General features: G+C 35.3%; 1 protein-coding gene and 1 long non-coding RNA gene across 2 annotated transcripts in view; both read left to right on the top strand.

Moving 5' to 3' along the window:
* LOC136041511 (uncharacterized) overlaps positions 1-23,715 on the top strand; it is a 183,028-nt gene that overhangs the window by 101,662 nt on the left and 57,651 nt on the right. The window lies entirely within an intron of this gene.
* The window catches only part of LOC136041498 (uncharacterized), a 34,711-nt gene continuing 30,101 nt past the window's right edge, over positions 19,106-23,715 (top strand). The window contains exons 1-2 of the mRNA XM_065726198.1: positions 19,106-19,324; positions 21,897-22,281. Of these exons, the coding sequence (XP_065582270.1) occupies positions 19,279-19,324; positions 21,897-22,281 (431 nt within the window). The 5' untranslated portion in view covers positions 19,106-19,278. The remainder of the gene's footprint in view (positions 19,325-21,896; positions 22,282-23,715) is intronic.

Raw genomic sequence — 23,715 nt, 5'->3', positions numbered from 1 at the left:
TCTTAAAAGTATTATTGGTACGCCTATTTCTAGTTGTAGCACGTGTGGTGGAAACCCTGAAAGATCTATGGAATTTAAAAATTCAGATGGATAATTAACCGCTTCATTTGGTTCCAAAACTGTGTCGACTGACTTGTAAAGGACTGCCTGGTCTCGAATCTTGGTCAAAACAAAATTGTTGATTTCGTGGACGTCTATATTTTTGGATGCGAGAATCGCTCTTTCACTTAGCCATTTATTATTTTTATAATTTTTTAGAATATTCGGAAATACTTTTTCAATCAATTCATTTTTGGACGTCACTAAATTACAGAAATCAGCAGGTAGTTGTATACGTCCTGAAATTGAGTCTACTGGGAGCTTTTCGTTTCCAATTGCCAGCAATTGATCTGAAAATGTTTGACCAGAGTCATCGTTTTGCAATCGGACACGCATATTTGTAGTTAATTTTAATATTTTTACGTGTGCCCATAAATTAGAATTTTTCAGGCAAGCATTCATTTCGTCTGCAGGAGTTGATCTAGGTATTATAGGTAATGTTTGCCTGAAATCTCCCGCAAGCAATATTAATGTGCTGCCAAAGGGTTTCGACTTCCCTCTCAAATCTTTCAAGCATTAATCCAGAGCCTCGAGCGATTTTTTGTGTGCCATTGTGCACTCATCCCAAATAATAAGTTTGCATTGCTGCAATACTTTACCCATCCCAGATGATTTGGAAATATTGCACGTGGGAGTTTCTGTAGAATGCAAATTCAGAGGCAATTTCAAAGCGGAATGAGCAGTTCTTCCACCAGGCAGCAATGTTGCAGCTATTCTGGACGACGCAATTGCCAACGCTATATCATTTTTTGATCGAATTGATGCCAGAATCAGTTTTATCACAAACGTTTTACCAGTACCTCCTGGCGCATCCAAAAAGAAAATTTCTCCAACGTTGTTATCGACACAATGCATTACCGTATCATAAATGTCTTTTTGTTCCGACGTTAACTTGGAAATGTTATTTTGTACATACGACAATAGATCACTCGTACTGTAACTTTGTTCACGATCCAGTTCTACACATATCGAAACAGCAGCGATACGGTTAGATGAAGGCATTCCCAAATCCTGAAGAGGTTTGTTTGCCATACGTACGCACAAATCTTCTATAATAACTAAAGTGTAGTTATAAATTTCTGATGTAAAATCAAAAGTCATATCTGACGTCTCTGACTGTTTTCGATGGAGTATATCTTCGGACATTTTTGACTTATATTTTTCCCATAACTCTGTAGGAGCTGATGGAGAGCAAGTTGTTAAAATGATGCCAAACAATGCACGAATTTGTCTTGGGGTTGACGTTTCGCACGCGTCATTGATGCAGTTATACCAGTGTTGGTCATTCTCCAATAAATTCAGAGCTTGGCATGCACTACGGTAAGTGTCATGTATAGTACCGTTTACAGTTCTCAAATACTCAAAGGATGTCGGACCGGGTACATTCACCAAAAGCAGGCGTAGAAAGAAGCATTCATGTTGATTGGGGTGAACGGTGTAGAGTCTTCCTATCGTGGTATTTTTGAAGATGGTAGGTTGGCCGTCGACTGACTTACCCTGTTTTCGACGTTCAAATACTTTATTTTTAGTATTCCACGTGTAATACGAAGGCACTTCAGTATACAGCATTTTTTTTTTGCAAAAGAATCATTTTTGCAAAGCGAAAAAAAAGCTGTTAATGTTGTATCCGGTGGATTCAGGGCTCTTTGTTGCACGTTGGTTTCCGTGAAATAAACACGTTGACCATTCTGTAAATGTACCGCTAAGTGAACAACAGCTGGACTACGTTCATGTATCGGAAATGAAAGAATTCGCCAAACAGCTTCATTACTGCTTATGTATCTTCCAGCCTGATATTGTACGATTTCGTCGAAATCTTTGATTTCGGGCTGCAAGCCAAAAACTGCCATGTCACTGCCTTTGTTGACGTATTTACATATACGTATTTGATTGCCTTTACGGAGTTACAGTATTCAACGTTTATGTGTGCATTAAATGTTTTTGATAATAATGGAGAATATGGAACAACCCACTGGTTATCTACTTCGATGGTGGTACCGTTACGCTTCTTTATTATTGCTGTTTTACCGCCATCTTCAGTAGGTCTTCTTCTATATTGTGGGTAACCATCATTGCCAGTAATTGTCTTTGATACTAAAAGTCGAGGATATTGCTTTGTGCACCTTCCTTTGGCCATGCATGGTGAATTTTCGTTCAGTGCACCGCAAGGTCCATGTATCATATTTTTTACAATAATATCATGTAACCCCTTATCGACATTTTTATCAGGTATTTTAGCGGAAATCACATCATCAATTTCGTTTGAAGTAATTTTTTTATGTAGCCAGATTAGTATATGTGCGTGTGGCAAACCTCGTTTTTGCCATTCCACTGAGTACATCCAGCATCGCACTGACCCAAACACTTCAAGTTTTACTATGTAGTTTATCAGTGATTTCAACTTTTGCCGGAAGACACGGGCCGTAATGTCATGCCTATGAACCGCCGATTGGCCTTGAAGTAAAAGCTGCAGTATCTCGTCCCAAGATTGATTACATGTAAATGTAATAAATAAATCTGGACGACCATAGAGACGAACATACGCAATAGCATCTTGAGCATATTCATGCATATGACGGGGACTGCCAGCATATGACGAAGGTAAATTTGTTAATCTTCCAACGTTTGTGGTATTACCGTCATTTATAACTGTATCTCGCAAATGAATGTATTGTTCAGAGCGGAGCTTGGTCTGATTCAGGCGGATATATAGCAAACGTTCTAATTCAATTTTAGCATACATACATCAACGACAAATTGGTGAGACAATTCACGACATTTTAAAACATAATTTTCTTCATCCTGCCGAATCATTATTCTATAGGAATAATAATGCATTGCACTGCATTTCTTATTCATTTCTTTGTTAGTGGCTGGATTCATCAATTTAATATTAAAGTGATAGCCGTCGGCTCCATCCCAAAAAATGATAGGATATTGTAGGGCATCGTAGCATCGATGAGTTTCAGCAATTCTTAACAACTGAGCGTTTCGCTTATGAAGAATAATATCTCGAGGTAAAAACTGATCACCGACCATAATGATTGCCACTTCGTCGATAGTTGGAGCATTGTATCTACGCACATGTTGGCCAGGAGGCGTTTTGTCAGCGGAAATAACAATTTTATGCGTATCAGTAGGCATCAAATCGATGGCTGTTTTGAACAGACGCACTAAATTATTATTTTCGTGGAAAAGATGTTGCAATTGGGAAACGATTGTCCTTTCAACCTTGGGAGAAATTTCGCAACGTGCATTCAATTCAGAATATCTATCACTGATGAAGTACAATTGTACAAATTTATGATTCTCGCCTGAGAATGGTAGAAGGGACCCTGCTGTATGATAAATTTGCCCTTTCACTTTGAAAGTAGACATAAATTGATCTGGATTTTCGATTTGGGCTCCAAACGACGTCATTTGGAAACATGAGTTGTATTTTCTGGTTTTTGACAAAAAACGCTTAGATTCTGACGTAGTTCCAGTAAGGAAAGTCTTCAATGGCTCTGGTGGTGCAGCCAATAGAGGAAGTTTAACTTTTCCTGAGGCGCAACACATTTGTTTCACCATTGAATTTCAAGGCCTTGCAATAGGGACAAATTTTAGACATTGTCCCGATTTGAACACATCTACTCAAGCTATAATCATCAACTGGGCTGTACCTGAATGCCAGGCGATAACTTTCAGGTTGCTCTGATTCCTCGGCACGCTTTCTTTTCTTAATTTCTCTATCAGCAGCAAGCCTGATTTCTTGCTGTTCTTGTGATTCCTCGGCACGCTTTCTTTTCTTACTTTCTCTATCAGCAGCAAGCCTGATTTCTTGCTGTTCTTGTGATTCCTCGGCACGCCTTCTTTTTTCACTTTCTCTTTTAGCAGCAAGTCTGCTTTCGCGTTGCTCTGGTAGTTCCTCGGCACGCTTTCTTTTCTGACTTTCTCTATCAGCAGCAAGTTTTTTGGCATAGAATCGGCTTTTGCCATTGTAAGTTCATCAGTCATTGTAAACTTAAACATTAATAGATATCTACGTGAACATATATGTCTTAAATATCTTTAATGACGTCACCGTCATAGCAAAAATGACGACAACTAACGTCATGACGTCAGTCGACACAGAAACATGACGTCACCTGATCCACAGACAGACAACTTATTTTTATATATATAGATATACTAGCTGTTGGGGTGGCGCTTCGCGCCTTCCCAACACCTAGTTGGTGGGGCGCTTCGCGCCCCCCCAAGCCCCCCAGCGCGCGTAAGTCGTTACGCGCCATATTAGTTACGCGCCATTGTAGTTGTGTCCCTGTGTCCCACCTGTGAATATAGATAGATTTATATATGTGTTTCAAACTACGTAAAAATTGCGAATATACAACATTTTTGGCTTTCCCACTACTGGGAGCTTTCCGTTTCCAATTGCCAGCAATTGATCTGAAAATGATTGACCAGAGTCATCGTTTTGCAATCGGACACGCATATTTGTAGTTAATTTTAATATTTTTACGTGTGCCCATAAATTAGAATTTTTCAGGCAAGCATTCATTTCGTCTGCAGGAGTTAAACTACGTAAAAATTGCGAATATACAACATTCTTGGCTTTCCCATTGTCTGTGCATATACAAAGCCGTTTGCACTAATAATGACGTCATATGCAAACGCTCTTTTTACAAACAAACATACATGCATACACACAACTCGTTTTTATATAGATAGATAGATAGGTAGATACAATACAAATTAACTGCGTAAAACTTGCGAATATACAACATTTTTCGCTGTCCAATTGTCGCTGCATATAAATAGATTGTCAGGTTTACCGACCCTCGAACATGCAACGCACAATTGTCCATGGGAAAAACAATCAGTTTTAAGATCTATACCACATTTTTCTAATGATTGACCTTGAGCTTTGTTAATGGTGATTGCAAATGCTAATCGAATTGGGAATTGCAATCTTTTAAATTGAAAAGGCAGATCCGTTATAATCATGGGAATGCGAGGAATAAGAACAGCCTCACCTTCAAAAGGCCCTGTCAAGATTGTGGCCTCTATTAGATTTTCCATTGTTTTTTTTACGGCAAGTCGCGTGCCATTGCAAAGCTTTGGTGGGTTGATATTTCTTAAAAGTATTATTGGTACGCCTATTTTTAGTTGTAGCACGTGTGGTGGAAATCCTGAAAGATCTATGGAATTTAAAAATTCAGATGGATAATTAACCGCTTCATTTGGTTCCAAAACTGTGTCGACTGACTTGTAAAGGACTGCCTGGTCTCGAATCTTGGTCAAAACAATATTGTTGATTTCGTGGACGTCTATATTTTTGGGTGCGAGAATCGCTCTTTCACTTAGCCATTTATTATTTTTATAATTTTTTAGAATATTCGGAAATACTTTTTCAATCAATTAATTTTTGGACGTCACTAAATTACAGAAATCAGCAGGTAGTTGTATACGTCCTGAAATTGAGTCTATCGTATCATAAATGTCTTTTTGTTCCGACGTTAACTTGGAAATGTTATTTTGTACATACGACAATAGATCATTCGTACTGTAACTTTTTTCACGATCCAATTCTACACATTTCGAAACAGCAGCGATACGGTTAGGTGAAGGCATTCCCAAATCCTGAAGAGGTTTGTTTGCCATACGTACGCACAAATCTTCTATAATAACTAAAGTGTAGTTATAAATTTCTGATGTAAAATCAAAAGTCATATCTGACGTCTCTAACTGTTTTCGATGGAGTATATCTTCGGACATTTTTGACTTATATTTTTCCCATAACTCTGTAGGAGCTGATGGAGAGCAAGTTGTTAAAATGATGCCAAACAATGCACGAATTTGACTTGGGGTTGACGTTTCGCACTAATGGGGAATATGGAACAACCCACTGGTTATCTACTTCGATGGTGGTACCGTTGCCATTGTAGGTTCTTCAGTCATTTTACAATTAGAAATTTCTCTTTCAACGATCTTCTTACAATTAAAAATTTGTCTTTGAACGATATTCTTAAATACCTGTGTCCTGGTCGTCATTTATATTCCCTGTGTCCCGGCCGTCATTTATGTCCCGGTATCCCAGTCTGTAATTTCTCTTTGAGTGTCCCGGTCGTTATTTATATTCCCTCTGTCCCGGTCGTCATTTGTGTCCCGGTCTGTAATTTCTCGTTGAGTGTTTCTTCTTTTTAGTATTTTTTTGTTTTTTACATTTTTTCTTTTTTCAGTTTTCTTTTTCTTCTTTATTTTTCAGCTTCACTATGAAATACATATCGCCGAACCTTTGTTTTTTTAACTAAAATCTGGTAGGCATTGATGACCTTATCCGAGTCAAAATCCCAAACCCAATCATCATCGCTATCATTTTCAGTTTTGATATGTTTTGACTCTCGCTGTCCAGGTGGATCTTCATCTAACTGCGCTGTTTTGCGTTCTTTAGCCTCAAGCCTGTTTCCTTGCTGTTCTTTTGATTCCTCGGCACGCTTTCTTTTTTGACTTTCTCTATCAGCAGCAAGTTTTATCTTTAACGACGTCACCGTCATAGCAAAAATGACGACAACTAACTTCATGACGTCAGCTGACACAGAAACATGACGTCACCTGATCCACAGACAGACACACAGACAGACAACTTATTTTTATATATATAGAAGATATATATATATATATATATATATATATATATATATAAATATATATATATATATATATATATATATATATATATACGGGCTACGCGGCATGCTAGTATACATTGATTCTCATTGTCGCTTATCTTCTAACCGTGGCGGTTATCCCAGTGAAGGAGACGTTGATATGCATCATCATCCACTTCTCACATTTTAATGTAAACTTTGGCTTAGTTATTTTTGTCTCGCAATAGTTCTTCCAAAAGATTCATTAGGTTACGAGAGATCCCATAATTTTAAGGATGTGCCAGGCGTTCTTCAACAGCTTCTTTGGGATTTAAAAGGACGTTTGGCCATATGGAGGTGGGTCAAAATCACCTTCAGGGGTTTGCGATGGATGTGCCACTCAATTGATTTTGTGATAAATGTACATACTAGATACAATACGACCACTGCTGAGGGGAAATTGATGTAATATTTAGAAGTATATAAATATGATGTTACTCATACTCATATATAGCCTTTTTCGAGAAAAAAATTATGTATATATATACACATATTACACAATTATTGCTCTCAAAACTAGTCGGAAAAGTTGAAATAAAAATTAAGTATGTGGAGAAGAAATGGTTTTATCAGCAAACACATCCAATATGATAAAAGTTAAATACGTTAAAGTTAAATACTAGGCCACGTTCTGCGGATGAAGGATGACAGATTGCCGAAGATTGTCCTGTTTGGCCAACCGCCTGGGGCTTAAACGCAAAGCAGGTCGTCTTCGTCTAGGGTGGGAGGATGTCGTAAATAAAAATTTAAATGAAATGGGAACTTCCCGGGAGGCTGTAAAGAGGCAGGTCTTGAATAGATTGGGTTGGAGGAGGAGTGTGTGCAAATATGTTGGCCTCAGGCGGCTTGGTGCTGCGGCGAGTTATTATTATTATTATTATTAGTAGTAGTAGTAGCAGTAGTAGTAGTAAATACAACTTTTATGCTAAAATGACTGTCCATACTCAACCCTACCCTATTCAATATGGAATTTGTTTATAATTGTTGATTTTTTTTATTGTTAGAGCCTTACATATATTGTAAATCATATCATAATATTAATTATTTTAATTACTTTCTTAGGAAGTGGGAAAAGACAAGGTTTGACTGTATTTACTCCTATCTTAGCTGAATATTCCTCCAGAACACAGCGATAGAAAGATTCAGTAAAAATTATCAATTATGGTTTCACTCTTACATTCTTATTTTCAAGCACTTTTACTATATATATTCTCTTTGATTTGTATAATTCAGACATTCAAATATTTTATATAGTCCAGCACAGAAGAGCCCTATTCTTGCATTGCTTTACTGATTTTTAAAACTTATCGAGTCGTAACCCTCTCCCAAATGTTATTTCTGTTCAGCTATTGCGTAAAGGATAATAATTAATTTTTGTTTATCTAGGGAAAACAAATGCTTCCATTTTGTACGCTATGAAAACAAAAAGACTTTAAGCCAGTCAAGTAAGCAAAATTAAGCAAGATAAGTATTTGATAACAAAGAAGTTGTACAAGGCTCATTTTTATCTTCTCAGTTAAGCACATGTCTTAAGCGTGGAGCAAAATCTATAGAATTAAAATTCTTCTCACAAATGAGGTAATTTTTTTTTGTCTTAAATATTTATCAGGTTTTTACTCCATGAGAAAATGTCTGCTAATTTCTGCTAAGTTTTAGTTGCTAATCGCTTCTTTTTTTAATAGCATTGTTCATGGCATCACGCCACTAAAAGCTGACCTGATATATTACCGGGCAGCATTTTTTTGACCTAGGAGTCTCTTTTCTATCATTGTGGCTACTAAATTTCTTTCTGAAGGAAGTAACTGACGGGTCTTCAAAAATTACATTACAAGTGGAAGCGCACCGTCCAACAAAGCCATTCTTCAAGCCCCCAGTTCGGAATGTGTCCTTTAGTAGAAAGTCTGAGTAGAAAAAGCTTAGCCAAAAATTGTGATCCACATTAGGAACAAGAGCTAAGAGCTCATATGGCACTTGTGACGAGGCAAGAAGAGCTAAGAGCCAAGAGCTCATATGGTATGAGCTCTAACAAAATTCTAAGAATCAATAGATTGATTTAAAAGGAAAATCAGAGGCTTAATGCCGGTCAGGGTTTAAAATAAGAGCTCTGAGTCACGATTTCCTTCTAAATATCAAAATTCATTAAGATCCGATCACCCACTCGTAAGTTATAAATACCTCTTTTTTTCTAATTTTTCCTCTCCCTTTAGCCCCTCAGATAGTCGAATCTGGGAAAACGACTTTATCAAGTCAGTTTGTGCAGCTCCCTGACACGCCTACCAATTTTCGTCGTCCTAGCACATCCAGAAGAACCAAACTCGCCAAATCACTAAAACCCTCCCCCCAACTCCCCCAAAGAGAGTGAATCCAGTACGGTTACGTCAATCACGTATCAAGGACATTTGATTATTCTATCCACAAAGCTTCATCCCGATTCCTCCACTCCAAGCGTTTTCCAAGATTTCCCCCTCTAACTCCCTCCAATGTAAGAGATCTGGTCGGGAGTTGAAATAAGAGCTCTGAGACATGAATTCCTTCTAAATATCAAATTTCATTAAGATCCGGTCACCCGTTCTTAAATTAAAAATACCTCAATTTTTCTAATTTTTCCAAATTAACACCCCCCAGCTCCTCCAAAGAGAACGGATCCGTTCCAGCTATAACAATCACGTATCTAGAACTTGTACTTATTCTTCCCATCAAGTTCCATCTCGATCTCTCCACTCTCAGCTTTTTCCAAGATTTCTGTTTCCCTCCTCCAACCCCCTATGTTCCTGAATCCATTTCGAGTCGAAAATGGAGCTTCTGAGACATAGGATCCTTCTATATATATATATATATATATATATATATATATATATATATATATATATATATATATATATATATATATATATATCAAGTTTCATTAAGATCAGATCACCTATTCGTAAGATAAAAATACCCCAATTTTCACGTTTTCCAAGAATTCCGGTTTCCGGAATCCCTCTAACTCCACTCAATGTCACAGGATTGGGTCGGAGTTTAAAGATAGAGCTTTGAAGCACAAAATCTTTCTAAATATCAAATTTCATTAAGATCTGGTCACCCTTCCGTAAGTTACAAATACCTTATCTTTCCGAATTACCCCCCCCCCGCCCCAACTCCACCAAAGAGAGCAGATCCGGTCCGGTTATGTCAGTCACGTATCTTAGACAGGTTTTTATTCTTCTCATCCAGTTTCATCCTGATCTCTCCGCTTTAAGTATTTTCTAAAATTTCTGCCGTCCCCCCTAACTGCCATGATTTTAGTCCCCCCCAAACTCCTTCCAATGTCACCAGATCCGGTCGGGATTTGAAATAAGAGCTTTGAGACACGAGATCCGATCACCCGTTCGTAAGTTAAAAATACCTCATTTTTTCTAATTTTTCAGAATTAACTCCCCCCCCCCAACTACCCCAAAGAGAGCGGATCCGTTCCAGTTATGTCAATCATGTATCTAGGACTTGTGCTTATTTCTCCCACCAAGTTTCATCCCGATCCTTCCACTCTAAGTGTTTTCGAAGATTTTAGGTTCCCCCTCCCAACTCCCCCCTCCACAATGTCGCCAGATCGGGTCGGAATTTAAAATAACAGCTCTGAGACACGATATCGTCCCAAACATCAAATTTCATTAAGATCTGACCAACCGTTCGTAAGTTAAAAATAATTCTTTTTTCTTTTTTTCCGAATTAACCGGCCCCCCACTCCCCCCAGATGATCAAATCGGTAAAACGACTATTTCTAATTTAATCTGGTCCAGTCCCTAATACGCCTGCCAAATTTCGTCGTCCTGGCTTACTTGGAAGTGCCTAAAGTAGTAAAACCGGGACCGACAGACCGACAGACAGACCGACAGAATTTGCGATTCCTATATGTCACTTGGTAATACCAATTGCCATAAAAACGCCTAACTGAGGAATTGCAACATTCTTAGACCGAAGAATCAAAACCAGCTTCTACATACAGGTGGTCAAGACCCAAAAAAGCTCTCCACCCTATGAGGCCTAAGGTATAAAATGAATTCCCAGCAGGTGTAGTTCTGAACTATCTCGGTAGCCTTATATTTTAAAATTGAATCAAGATGTCAGCGAAAGATCTTCGATCGTTCGACTGATGCTTCCTTTTTTTAAAGTTAAATAATCAAGTAAAGTCAAATAATCTTCCAAACATAAATCTACCACAAATCACTATCAATGAATACATGAAACCCAAAATGAACGTAAGTTGTAATAGATAACCGAGTCAAAATCAAACAATCAGAAATTAACATGAGTAGGGCTTACAACCCCCATGCCCTGTCAAGACCAGAACGTAATTTTTACTTTACTGAAAACTACAAACAAACAAAAAGCAAATGAAGGTGGTCTGTCAGTTTAATATACATTTACTGATATTTATTCCTTAAAGTCTTAGTAATCTTTTATTTAACTAAGTCAAAAAAGTGAAAACACTTAAAATGTAGCCTTTTTGTTTTTGTTTTAATTACATTAAAATGTAGTTTTGTTCGTTTTGGGCTTGATTTATTTATTGATGGTGATTTGCGTTAGTTTTACGCTTGGAAGGTTATTTGATTTTGTCTCTGCTAATATTTGGTTTGATTGATCTCTTTACTTTTATATGAAAAACTTATTTTGTGGAAAATTTATTTTAATTAATATCTATTCGTTCATTATGACATAGAAAATAATATTTCAAATTTTTTTGATTTCTCGATAAAGATCCATAGTTTGGCTTGTTATCTGTATGCTGGAAAAACTTTTTCAACAGTTTTTAATCCTTATACAAATAGTATAATTTAATTTAGTTGAATTTAGTAATAGTTTAATTTAGTTTCGTACCTCCTCAAATTGACCTGAAAAATAAAACTCAATACCATTGCAAAAGTTCTATCCATCCTCTTTAAAACCTGGACACATTGACATTCTAATAATTTTTTTAAATTGTAAGACCATAAGTAGTATTAGTAGTATCCCCGAAAGTTTCAACTTTATACCCCCAGTTGTTCTTGATGTATTGTTGAAGTGTCTTATTGGCAACCATATACACTGCCCCTTTTGATTTAGTTGAAAACATCATTTAGTTTTAAAGCATAAAAGCCTGATAGCATAATTGTGGGGGGAGGGTTGAAATACCCAGTATCCCAAGAGACATAATTACGGGACAGCTCTATTATGCTTAACAAAATGACTGTCTAAAATTTTTTAACTGGTTGTCTTTGAAAAATGAAAAGGCTTGGAAGAAGGGCTGCTCCCCATCCATTCACTTTGGACTCTTAACATGTAAACTAAAACTTTTAATTTTCAATCGAATCAGCTCTTTTAAAAGTTTCAATGATTTTGCTTGCTATCATAGAATGGCGCTGCCTATGATATTTATTTCAAAATAAGAATGTAAGAATGAAACCATGTCTGATAATTTCTGCGGATTGAATTTATCTCTCGCCGTGTTCTAGAGGAATATTCAGCTAAGACGTGAGTAGGTACACCCATGCTGTATGTTTTCCCACTTTATATTAAAGGAGTCAAATAATTCATATTTTGTTATGATTTATAAAACAAGGAGTGTTCTAAAACTAAAAAAAAATATTAAATAGATAATTATAAAAAATATATCTTAATGAATAGGGTAGGGTTGATTATAGGCAGTCAGATTAGTATGAAAATTCTATTTTATATTCAACTTTAATTTTGAATTATTTTCTAAGAAAACGCTTCTTCTCCATATAACTTATTCATTTCAGTTTCTCCCACTAGTTTTGGTTGCCTTAGAAGGGTTTGTGATTATAGCAAAAAATTTGACGGAATGACTTTTAAGATATTTGCGAAAGCATAAAGTAATATATTTTTATTTTCACGACTTACCTATCTTTTTACTTGAGTTAAAAACACAAAACATTAATTTTAGTTATTTTTTGGAACGACAGAATAGACACAAAGTTTTCTTAAATTTTTATGATAACGATCACATTTCGCTCACATTTAAAAAAGTTTTTTAAACGTGAATGTTTATGCTAAAAATAAGGAAGTTTAAATGCACGTTATAGTAACGTTTTACAACTTAAGAAAGGCTAAATCAAAACATTAAATTTCAAATATTAGCCCTTTGAAGCTACATTTGTCCTTTTTTTGTGGAAGGATAAATGGGCACTGGAATATAAAACAATTCCTGCAATGAATGATGAACTTCGTGGTAAGGAACTGTAAGAAAGGACCAACACGAGCCAAGAGCAACCAAGGCTCTAAAAAAGAGTTTTACGACAATACAATAAATGAAAAAAATTGTCTTTTATGGTGATTCTGAATATATAAGTTTCATTTGGTTAAAAGTTATGCATCAAAAGCTGCAATCCTCTTTAAACGAGCAATTACTATATATGTATTTTGGCATAAATTTGTTCTAGAAAAAGGCTCCTTATTTTTTTTTTTTTGGAAAACTGGCATCCTGATATTTTCTAATATATATATATATATATATATATATATATATATATATATATATATATATATATATATATATATATATATATATATATATATATATATATATATATACCGAATTTATTTTCTTATAAGTACAAGCAATGTATTTTTAAGACATGAAAAAAAAGTTGAAAAAAAGTTCAGTTCAGAATGGCTAAAGTTATTACGTAAACTGCAAAAATATTTACGGCGACTGAGCCAACATTTTAACGTTTTAATTCAAACTAGAGAAATGCCTGAAAACTTTAAAATTAGTTTGTTTTTTTGTTGGATAAAATCCAGTCGCTACGTGGTTAAGACGACAGGTTTGAACGCAACCAGTTAAAAAATATCAGTAGGAAGTCCCAAAAAACGAAAATTTGCTATTATTACAAATGATGATTCGATATTTTGACAAGGGATAACAACAATTCAAAAACCTTAAAAAAGAAAATAAAAAGTTTAAAGCTTAGGACATATCATTGTTAGAAATCGGAAAAGCTTAAACAATCAATTTTTTTTGCAGTAGGAACTGAGTCTGAGATGCTTCCCAAATTAGTGAACCTTTTCGAGAGAGTTGTTCTTTTATTCGATGCTAATTACCTTGCCCTAAATGTTGCTAAGTCAAGTTTTTTAATTTTTTCCCATATATCTCTTGCGTGCCTTCAGTTATATCCACCTTTCAAGAGGTTCTCTTAGTAGACCTAACGATCGATATGTTCGATTCCTCGGTATTCTTCTCGATGAAAACTTTTCGTTTAAGCATCATATTGGACTAATTAAAATGAAAATCTAAAGGAGTCTTAGAATTTTGAGGAAGCTAAAACATGTTTTTCCTGGCTCAGTTTTAAAAATTCTATTCCGTTGCATAGTTCAGTCTTACGTCTCTTATTGCCCTACTATATGGATGTCAACTTTTTCTTCTCTTTTGAAACCACTATCTAAGTCGTATGACAAAGCAAGAAGGAAACCAATTGTTTTACAACCAACCTAACTAGCCATTTACTTGATTTGCGTTTATTCTGCATTCTTTCTTGCGCGTCATTCACTTTCCATCAATTTGATGGTGATGTTCCCATAGCCATATAAACTACTCCTTCTTTCGTCACTGACAGGTCTACGCGTCACCTTTGCAATTCAACGAATTTTAATATTTTGTTTATTCCATCCGTGAAGTCTGACTTTAATCCATTAACTGCTTGTCATATCGTTTTGAACAGCCTACCTGATTCAGCTCAAAAATGTAAATCGTTTGGTAGTTTCAAAAGAACTTTGAAAATGTTTATAATGTCCTGATATTTTATGTTATTTTTTTTTGGGGGGGGGGGTTGGATGGGTGAACCTAAGCTGGGTTAGAATTCTTTATTGTAAAGGGTTTTTTTGACTTGCGTTCAGCATTTCTACTGGTTTTCTCTAATTCAGGGGATTTTTCTCTTTTTTGTTGAATCTTTGAATGGTCTAAGTTGAAAATACTCTTCTTTTTTTGTTTGTTTTCGTTTTATTGTTTCCCCTGTTTTTTTTCCTGGCCACAGAGCCTTACGGGGAAGTCTATGTTGAAGTGTTTTTGCTGTAAATTTATTTTTTGAACTGATTGATTAATTGATTGATGATTTTGAAAAGACATCAGTAAGAAAAGATATTAAATTGTGTAAAGGACAAAACCCGGTATTGCAAAAATATTTGTTTATGTTTTGACAAGGGACTACAAAAATTTGATTTAAGGGAAAAACGTTTTTGAATGCAACCAGTTATATAATTTTAGCAGGAAGCCCCAAAGCATAAGCAATGTCTTTTTAAGACATGAAATAAAGTTGAAAAATTTTTAAATTCAGTTCTGAATCGCTGAAGTTATTACATAAACTACAAAATATTTTCGTTGCCTGAGAAATAATTTTAACTTTTTCAATTCAGACTAGAAAAATGCCTGAAAGTTTTAAATTAGTTTTTTAGTTGTTTAAATTCCACTGGCTACGTTTTTAAGCTTACAGGTTTGAACGCAACCAGTTATTGTGTTTGAAGAGCAACACTTTGATTTTGTCCCCCCCTTTTTTTTCCTATGCCGCTGATCTCAGATTATTCCTGGAAACTGATAAGGGTATAACCTTTGCGGTTTGTACGGAAAGTGTGAACCTCAGGCCGGATTGATGAATATGACATTACATTTTGGAAAGCTCCGCAGAACTCTTGCCTGGGGCCAAAAACGATGGTTTTGCTTGTCCACGAGCCAGAGCCTATGGTGTGCGAAGTGAAGTTGAGTTATATAGCCTATGTCAGAGAGGAGTATCTGAAGTTGTGCAGCAAAGCTTTCGTTACGTTAAAGCATGTTTCTGCTTTCGAGTGGAAAGCTCCGTTCTAGCAGGCAAGCAGGCAGGCACCACTTTCAAATTGAAGATGGACTAACATCTATAAGTGTTAAATATATGCGGCAGTTACCCGGCCCCACGGCCAAAATGTCTTCTTTGAGTGATAAATAGAAAAATTTACAGAAGCAAAAATGTGGCATTTTCCCACGGGTTCAAAAGTGCTGCCATCTATTGTTTCTATCCATTTCTTCTCGTGATTTCAGCTGAGTTTATCATTCGATTTTCGGACTTGGGATTGCGGTAGAGAAATGGTATCGGATGTGCCTAATAAACTTTAAAAGTTCTCTAATTGCTAAAGAAATTGGAGCTTACCCTTTGCTCCTTTCTAAGTGGTGATGTTAGAAAGTTGACCTACGGCAAATAAAATCAACTTTTGACCTAAGACAGATAGAATTTCTTTTTCGACGGCAATTGATAGCTCTTGATGAGCTGATCAAAGTGTGTGACATCCATTTTTTGGTAAAAAAATTCCTTCATGAGGTATACCAGTTTGAAAGTTTCAAGGGGTTGACAACTTCAGTAGTAAGGTACACACTGAAACGAAATCTAGACCGATACAAATTGTGAGACATGTAGAGGACTTGTAAGCAACAGTTGGCCGTTAGGTAATAATCACCTTAGGCAGTGAGGGGTTAGTAACTTTCCTAGTTGGTGTATCTATTATTTGTTTCCAGTGTGTTTGATAGTAAAGCCAACTTGGTTCCAGTAGTAAGACATTTAGGGGACTTGTAAGTAATAATCTGCTGTTAGGCTACAGCCAACTTCAGCGATGAGGGGCTTGCAACTATGCTAGTTGGTAGCTAGTTATTTGATTCCGGTGAACTTGATGTCTATCACGGGAGATGGACTTATAAGTAAGAATCGGTTCACTTTGGGCGAGAAGCGGCTGTTAGCTCATAATCATCTTCGGCAATGAGGGGCTTGCCACTTTTGCTAGTTGGTGTACCTATTATTTGTCTCTGGTGTATTTGATGATTAAACCAATTTGGTTCCAGTCGGAAGACATGTAGGGGACTTGTAGGTAATAATCGGCTGTTGGGCTACAATCATCTTCAGCAATGAGGGGTTTGCAACTTTTGCTAGTTGGTGAACCCATATATTTGTTTCCGGTGAACTTGATGTCTATCACGGGAGAGGGACTTGTAAGTAAGAATCTGTTCACTTTGGGCTAGAAATTTGTGCAAATTGGTGCACATTGTGCTCGATCTATTTAAATCTGACAGAATTAAGTGTTTACACAACGGGTACAAACGATAACGTAAAACAATGAGGCAGCTTCGTAATTATTAGTGTCACCTATGGTATTTTAATCTTGAAAAGTTACGGATAGCTTTATAGTACCAACTAGATTATATAAGATATTGTTCCAAGTTTTCATGCGTCACAATGTCTACGATTGAAAAGGATAAAGTTCAACTGGCGGCAAAGTCAATTTAGTCCCTTCTTTCGATACTATTTTATAGTTGTTGTTTTTTCAACGCTGAGGAATGGCCTTTGGTCATGTGATAACTGATTGTGTTCTTGTTAGAACATACCGTTTCAAAAACTTCGATAGGCTGACAACTATCTCATGGAATGTCATCTATGGTATTTTGATAGAATGTCATCTATGGTATTTTGATCCTGAAAAGTTAGGGATAGCTTTATAATACCAACTAGATTATATAAGGTATTGTTCTGAGTTTTCATCCGTCACGATGTCTAAGATTGAAAAGGATAAAGTTCAAGTGGCTGCAGAGTCAATTTAGTCATTTTCTTTCAATACTGTTTTGTTGCTGTTTTTTCAACGCTGAGGAATAGCCTTTAATCATGTGATTACTGGTCGATAGCGAAAAAACAACACTTTAGTCAGCGAAGCCGGACAAAGGTTGTCGCTACACTTCACGTTGCCCGGGCAACATAGGTCTAATTTAATGTCAATAGGAAGGTCCAACAAGTCTTTTCAAGCCCAATTTAATGTCTTTTCATGCTATTTCTTCTCAAAAATATTTGATTATTGAAGCTAGTCCAATTTCTAAATGATATGCAATCACCTTGAAACTTTTGGTTTTATTTTTTAAGGTTTTTGAATTGTTGTAGACCCTTGTCAAAATATCGAATCATCATTTGTAACAATTGCTAATTTTCGTTTTTTAGCCTTCCTACTGACATTACTTAATCTTAGTCACGTTTATTTTTCTAGTTTGAATTAAAATGTTAAAATTATTGCTCAGGAACCATAAATATTTGTAGTTTACATACAAACTTTAGCGATTCTGAACTGAACTAAAAATTTTTTTCAAATTTTTCATGTATTAAAAAGAAATTGCTTATACTTATAAGAAAAGAAATTCGGTAATGATTTTTTTCTAATATCAATTTCTACTAAGCTTCAAGCTTTTGGTTTTCTTTTTTAAGGTTTTAGAATTGTTGGTATCCCTTGTTAAAATATTTTCCAATTACCAGTATTTTGCTCTTCACGCAAGTTAATGTCTTTTCATACTACGGTCTATTCAGAGATTTTCGATCATTACATACAAATAACGTGACTCACATAATTTTTTCCCAAAAATTAAGGCTCTTCAATTTTCTCAAATTTCTGACCTATTTAGATCATTTTTTTAGGCCAAAATGTCCCAAGATTCCGTAAAAATGACGTAGAAAATATGGATCAGTTTTTCCGGTTTATTGCAAATCCAAACTTGCCATTTGGAGGGAAAATTTTAGTAGCTGGAGGAGATTTCCGACAGTGTTTACCACTTCAACCCTGAAGCAACCGCAGTTACACATTCGATTTATCAATAAATAAAAGTCTTTTGAAGTATTTCAAATATATTTTCTTTGAGAACAATATGCGGGTTGATCCTGAACAGGAAACATTCATAAAGTACATACTTGAGCTGGGAAAGAGAAATCTTCCTAAAAATCTTCTTAATGAAATTGAATTACCGGACGACATAATTTCCAGCGGCAACTTAGTTGAAGAAGGTTTTGGAGAATGTCTGTTTATGACAGTGTTTATCAGTTCTACTCTGAAGCAACCGCAGTGAAACGCTTGAATTGTCAATTAAAAAAAGAGACGTCGTTCACCATATTGTGTACGAAGATGCAGCTTTTTTGTCAAAAACTATATTTTAGATATTGCGTTTTGTTATTACAAAATGTTTTAGATGTTGCAATTTCTTTAAAATGGGCCATGAAAGGCTCCCTTTCATTTTCCAGTGTCCCATTTACAGTGGACATATTAGTAAGACATATTAGTGCTTCCAATGCAAAAAAAAAGTGATTTTCCTTATTGTTCCAGTGATTTTAGACTTATCAGGCTATAAAAAATTAAATTTTCAAAAATATATTTTGTCCTTTGAGCAATGAGAGAAAAACTAGAATCTACACAAGTAGAAATATTTAAAAATTTTTTTGATTCTATTGATTTCTTATCTAAAGTTTGTTCTTAGATAAAAAATATGTCATGTACTATCCTTAAAGTTTGTTCAACAGAAGACTTTTTGACGTAGTCATAATATCTATTTGTTTTTTCATAGTATACATAAAGATAAAAATAATTTAGTGAAAAGCTTATGGATTTTCAGTAGGAAAAAAATAGATAAGGAATGTGCATTATAAATCTCGAGAAAAGATTGATTTAAACAGTTTCGAGCTGAAACCAAATAATGCTTCAACTGTTCATTTTGTTTTTTGCTGCTGCGGCAGTCTTGGGTGAGATATTTTTTTAAACTCTTTTACCGCACCACCAAACCATTAAACCGAACGTCCAAGTTCACTTATTATTTAAACATACACCAAATATCAAACTTAAATATTTACGAATGAAAAATTTTACGAATTCATATTACAAAATTCATTTTTAGAAAATTTACGAATGAAGCTTGGTAGTTTATAATTTCTTTAAAAATCGAAGAATCTTTAAAATTTGGTTGGAAATTTTTTTCTCTCATACTACCAGTAAAATATTTTGAACTGTTTTTGCTGTTTTGGCGCAAAAATCTGTTTACGATTTGAAAGTTTCGAAGGGCTTTAAATGTCTTTTTTGGGATGTGCATCATATGAAAGCAGATAATGACTTTACAAGCTAAAACCATATTCGTTTCAAAAGTGGCCAAACAAAAAGTAAGCTCTTGCTTACTTGCAGATAACTTACTTGATTACTTACTTGCTTACTTGCAACCAAATATCGAACTTTAATAATCTCACAAGGATCAATAAGACGTTACTCACAATCTGCTTAAACAAATACAACCTCTCCCCTTCCCAGTTCACCTCTAAACCATAAATGAATCACAATTCAACATATAAATTTATCCATCATCATTGAGAACTACCGTAAACGAATTGAATAAAAATGATAAATAAGCAAAAACACTTTTTATAAAAGAAACTAATAAGAACCCAATTAATTGTCGTAATTTTGCATACAAAAATCAGCCAACTCCATTATTTTAAACAAAGAAATTAGGTTAAGGTGGTTTTCTAGAGTAACAAGCAAGGAACTCGCATATTTAAAACGTAAAAGAGTTTCAGGTACTGCGACTGTCAGGAACAGTTTTTCATTTTCAGTATTTTTCCAGGGCTAGATCAACTCTGAAAAATTATTGCTTGAATAAATCTTCAGTTCTGATGACCTGTTATGGTTGATTCTTGGTAGGAGGGAGGTCTCCATCAATGATAGTGGACCTTGCTTTTTCCTTGAGCTATTCCAACCACGGAAAACTTGCTTCTTGATTGGGTTTTAAATTCTGACCAACTGTTTTTTGCATCTCCACCTTGTCCTGAGTCCAAAAATTCTTACAAATTCCGCGGTTTATTTTAGGGGCAGAAATGGTAGCTTCAGTCAAGCAAGTCCAAGGCTATCCATATAAAATTGTTATTATATTTTTTTTTATATTTTAATTAAAATGGAATACCGTCAAACGAGAGGCAATATCCATTGTTGTTCATTATTTTAAAATAGCTATTTTTAGTTTAGTATTTTGACTAGAACTGCTTAAATTATTTTGAATTTTTCGGTTATAACTTTTAATGGCACTGAGAATGTGACTCTCGATACCTTACTTGCCTAACCACCATATGCTCATACGCTGAAGGCTTATTCACTCGGAAAGACTTTAGATTTTGTTGAGTCTTTATATTTTTCAGGCGAAGGAGGGCTCCACCAAGAAAATGTGTACCCACCTTCTCCTATAGGAGAAGACTACAAATTCGAGTCCAAATACAATTGTTAAACTCAGTCCACTATAATTGTGGAGCCCTCTCCATCCTGAGGTGAACAGGGCCTGCCAAACCTTGTCCTCCTCTAATTCTCTGGCTGAACAAATCTTTGAGACTTCATTGCTCTAACAATTTTACAAACTCAATATTTAGTATGTAAGCCACTCCACCTACTCCCGAAACGATATAATTTTTTGTCGCATTCAACGAGACATTGATAGTCTTTCAATACTCTGACTTCGAAAAAAAATGCTGATCAACCATATAAAAGCTAAATTTTCTAATTCACCAACTTAAAACACAAAAGTCGTAATATTTGAGTACATTGCAAAACAGATAAGACTCAATTATTCGAATAGAAATTATCAGTTACTCGGGTCGGCGGTACATCAGATAAAATACTTGCTGGATGCAAGTATACCTTTCAAATAAATTAAATAGATTAAGTCAAACAAAACTGATTCTCTTTTCATATTTTCCTGAATATAAAATATTATTTGCTATTAAAACATACAAAAGCAATTAGAAGAAAAGGGGCTATATTTTTTGCGTTATATTTTTCCAAGTCATGAAATATGTGTTTAGTTGTTTTTTTTTTTTAATTCAGTACAGTTTCTACCCTTGAACTTCAGCCCTAATTCACATTTCTTCCAGTAATTTAAAATTTACCATGGTAAAATTATTCAAATCTACTACTTTTGCATTTTTGGATTTTGATTTTCCATTTACAATTATTTTCAATTTTCGACGTCAGTTTTTTCGTAACAAGTCGCCGCCAGATTAGCTTTTCGTATTCTGCTGGTTAGTTTTTATATTATATCTATTATAAATTGTTTCTCTACTACTATGCTAAAGGACAACCAATCAAGTAGGGAGAATGGCTCGCTCCATCAGATAACGAGTAACAAGGTCAGGAAAGTAATACATTAGACCACCAATAGTGATTGTCATCTACAAACAGATGAAAGCAATAATGTGAAAGCTAAAGTGACTCTGCCCTAACAACAATATTTATTTCAAACTACTGAGAAACCCATTACAATTGTAGGATGATACTTTTTAGGTCACCCTGGAGGCTTCAGCATGAAAGCTGGATTCCCTGGCGGGGACCAACCATGTTATACCACCCCATCAAGTGGTAAAGATGGTGGAGTTTGTTTACAAAGCGACTGCTGTGAAGGTGGTCTTTACATCTCAAACTTGTGTCCAGACTATGCTAGCAATGTCAGATGTTGTTACTCCAGTAACAAATGCACAGCCTCTTGTGGAACATGCAGTGACTCAGTTGCTAAAGATTACGCTTGCAAGCTCCTTGCTTTGGTTGAACAAAGGAAGATAACATTGAAGCACGACCATTTTAATTCTCTTGGAAACAACCCATACGACGGTGCAAGCGCCCTATCGAATGTGCGAGATACTTGCTATGGAGGACAAGGCAAAAGATCAAGGTAAATAGTACTTTTAACATTAATTCCAAAAGGTATATCTTAGATATTAAGGCAGTCGAAGGTCCTGATTGCATGGTAAAAGCTTTAAGGGCCTTTAGATCTAATTACCGAAACACGAAATAGTTAAAAGAGTTGATAAACAATTTCAGAAATGTTCAAGGAACATACCTTTATTGAAATGTCTGCACCTTTACTAAGCTCCTTCAATGTGTAGCCAGTAAAAATTCAGGTTAAAAGTGAATTTAGAAATACTATTATAATATAATTGCCAATTTGCAAATTTGGCAAACTTTTCAATTTTTTCTCAACATTTAGAATGTTTATGTCCAATGTGGAAACTGCTTGTAATTTAATTTAGTAGTCTTTTGCTTTTGATTTTGTTTGTATGTGTAGATTACCTGAATAACCCATGCGATCAAGAGTTGATAAAACTCTAGTTTTCTATGCGAGTGCCTTTCAATATCAAAAAGACCTAGGGCGCTCCACTTTCTATATTTTTAGCCGCTAATTGGGAATATAGCACCTATCAAACAGTTCATGGTAGCGAATTGCCTTCCGTGCAATATGACTCACCATTAAAGGATTAAAATCTGACCTTACACAAAGAGTAAAAAGAATTTGAGTTTGTTTTTGTATTGCAAAGATTATAATTGTTATGATCAGAGGTAACAGATGGCGGAAAACTTAGGGGCTGGGGAAGGTGAACATGAAGCTGAGAAAAAGTAAAACATGCACAAGAAAGAATATACCATGATTTAAGACTGAGTAAAGGGATAACTCTTGAATGATTAGTTTCCGGAATGAGGTTTCTAGCTTTAATGTAAAGCTTAGAAAGTGGTTTAAACAAAGAAGAAAAGGTTGACATCCATACTATTGGACAGATAGAAACGTAAGATTGAATCAAGCCAGTAAATGAATCAGTATTGTGGCTAAACCTATTAACGGCACCTTTTACTTTTTTACCTATCTTGTTTATAATAGGCGTGGAAACCTTGTTCTGCACCTTCTCTTATTTATCTGAGTCGTAGCAGAGTGACCAAACACAAAGTAGAAGCTTTTTGTTGCTCTCTTTTTTACATTACTAATAAAAAAATTCTTGTTTTTAGCAAAAAGGATTTTCAAAATTGATCCAGGAACAGTATATTTAAGCTTCCTTAAAACACCTAGACTCCTGCATATCTTCATTTTAATTATATCAATGTGACGCTTGAAAGGCAGGGTTTCATCAACAAGACTGCCCTTAAATCGAACAAATCAATCTTTAGATTTATGAATTATCCCATTTGGCTGGTGAATTCCATATAACTGGGGATCAACCTAAGATAAATGAAAAAAAAAAACTGGGCTTCAAGTCCAAGCATTTAGTTACAAAATCACTCTATCAAATAATTTTTTTCAGATTTAATCAAATCTCTGACTCGCAGTTTTCCGAAC

Source organism: Artemia franciscana, chromosome 2, assembly GCF_032884065.1.
Source record: "Artemia franciscana chromosome 2, ASM3288406v1, whole genome shotgun sequence".
Classification (NCBI taxonomy): Eukaryota; Metazoa; Arthropoda; class Branchiopoda; order Anostraca; family Artemiidae; genus Artemia; species Artemia franciscana.
This window is presented reverse-complemented; position numbering and strand designations above follow the sequence as displayed.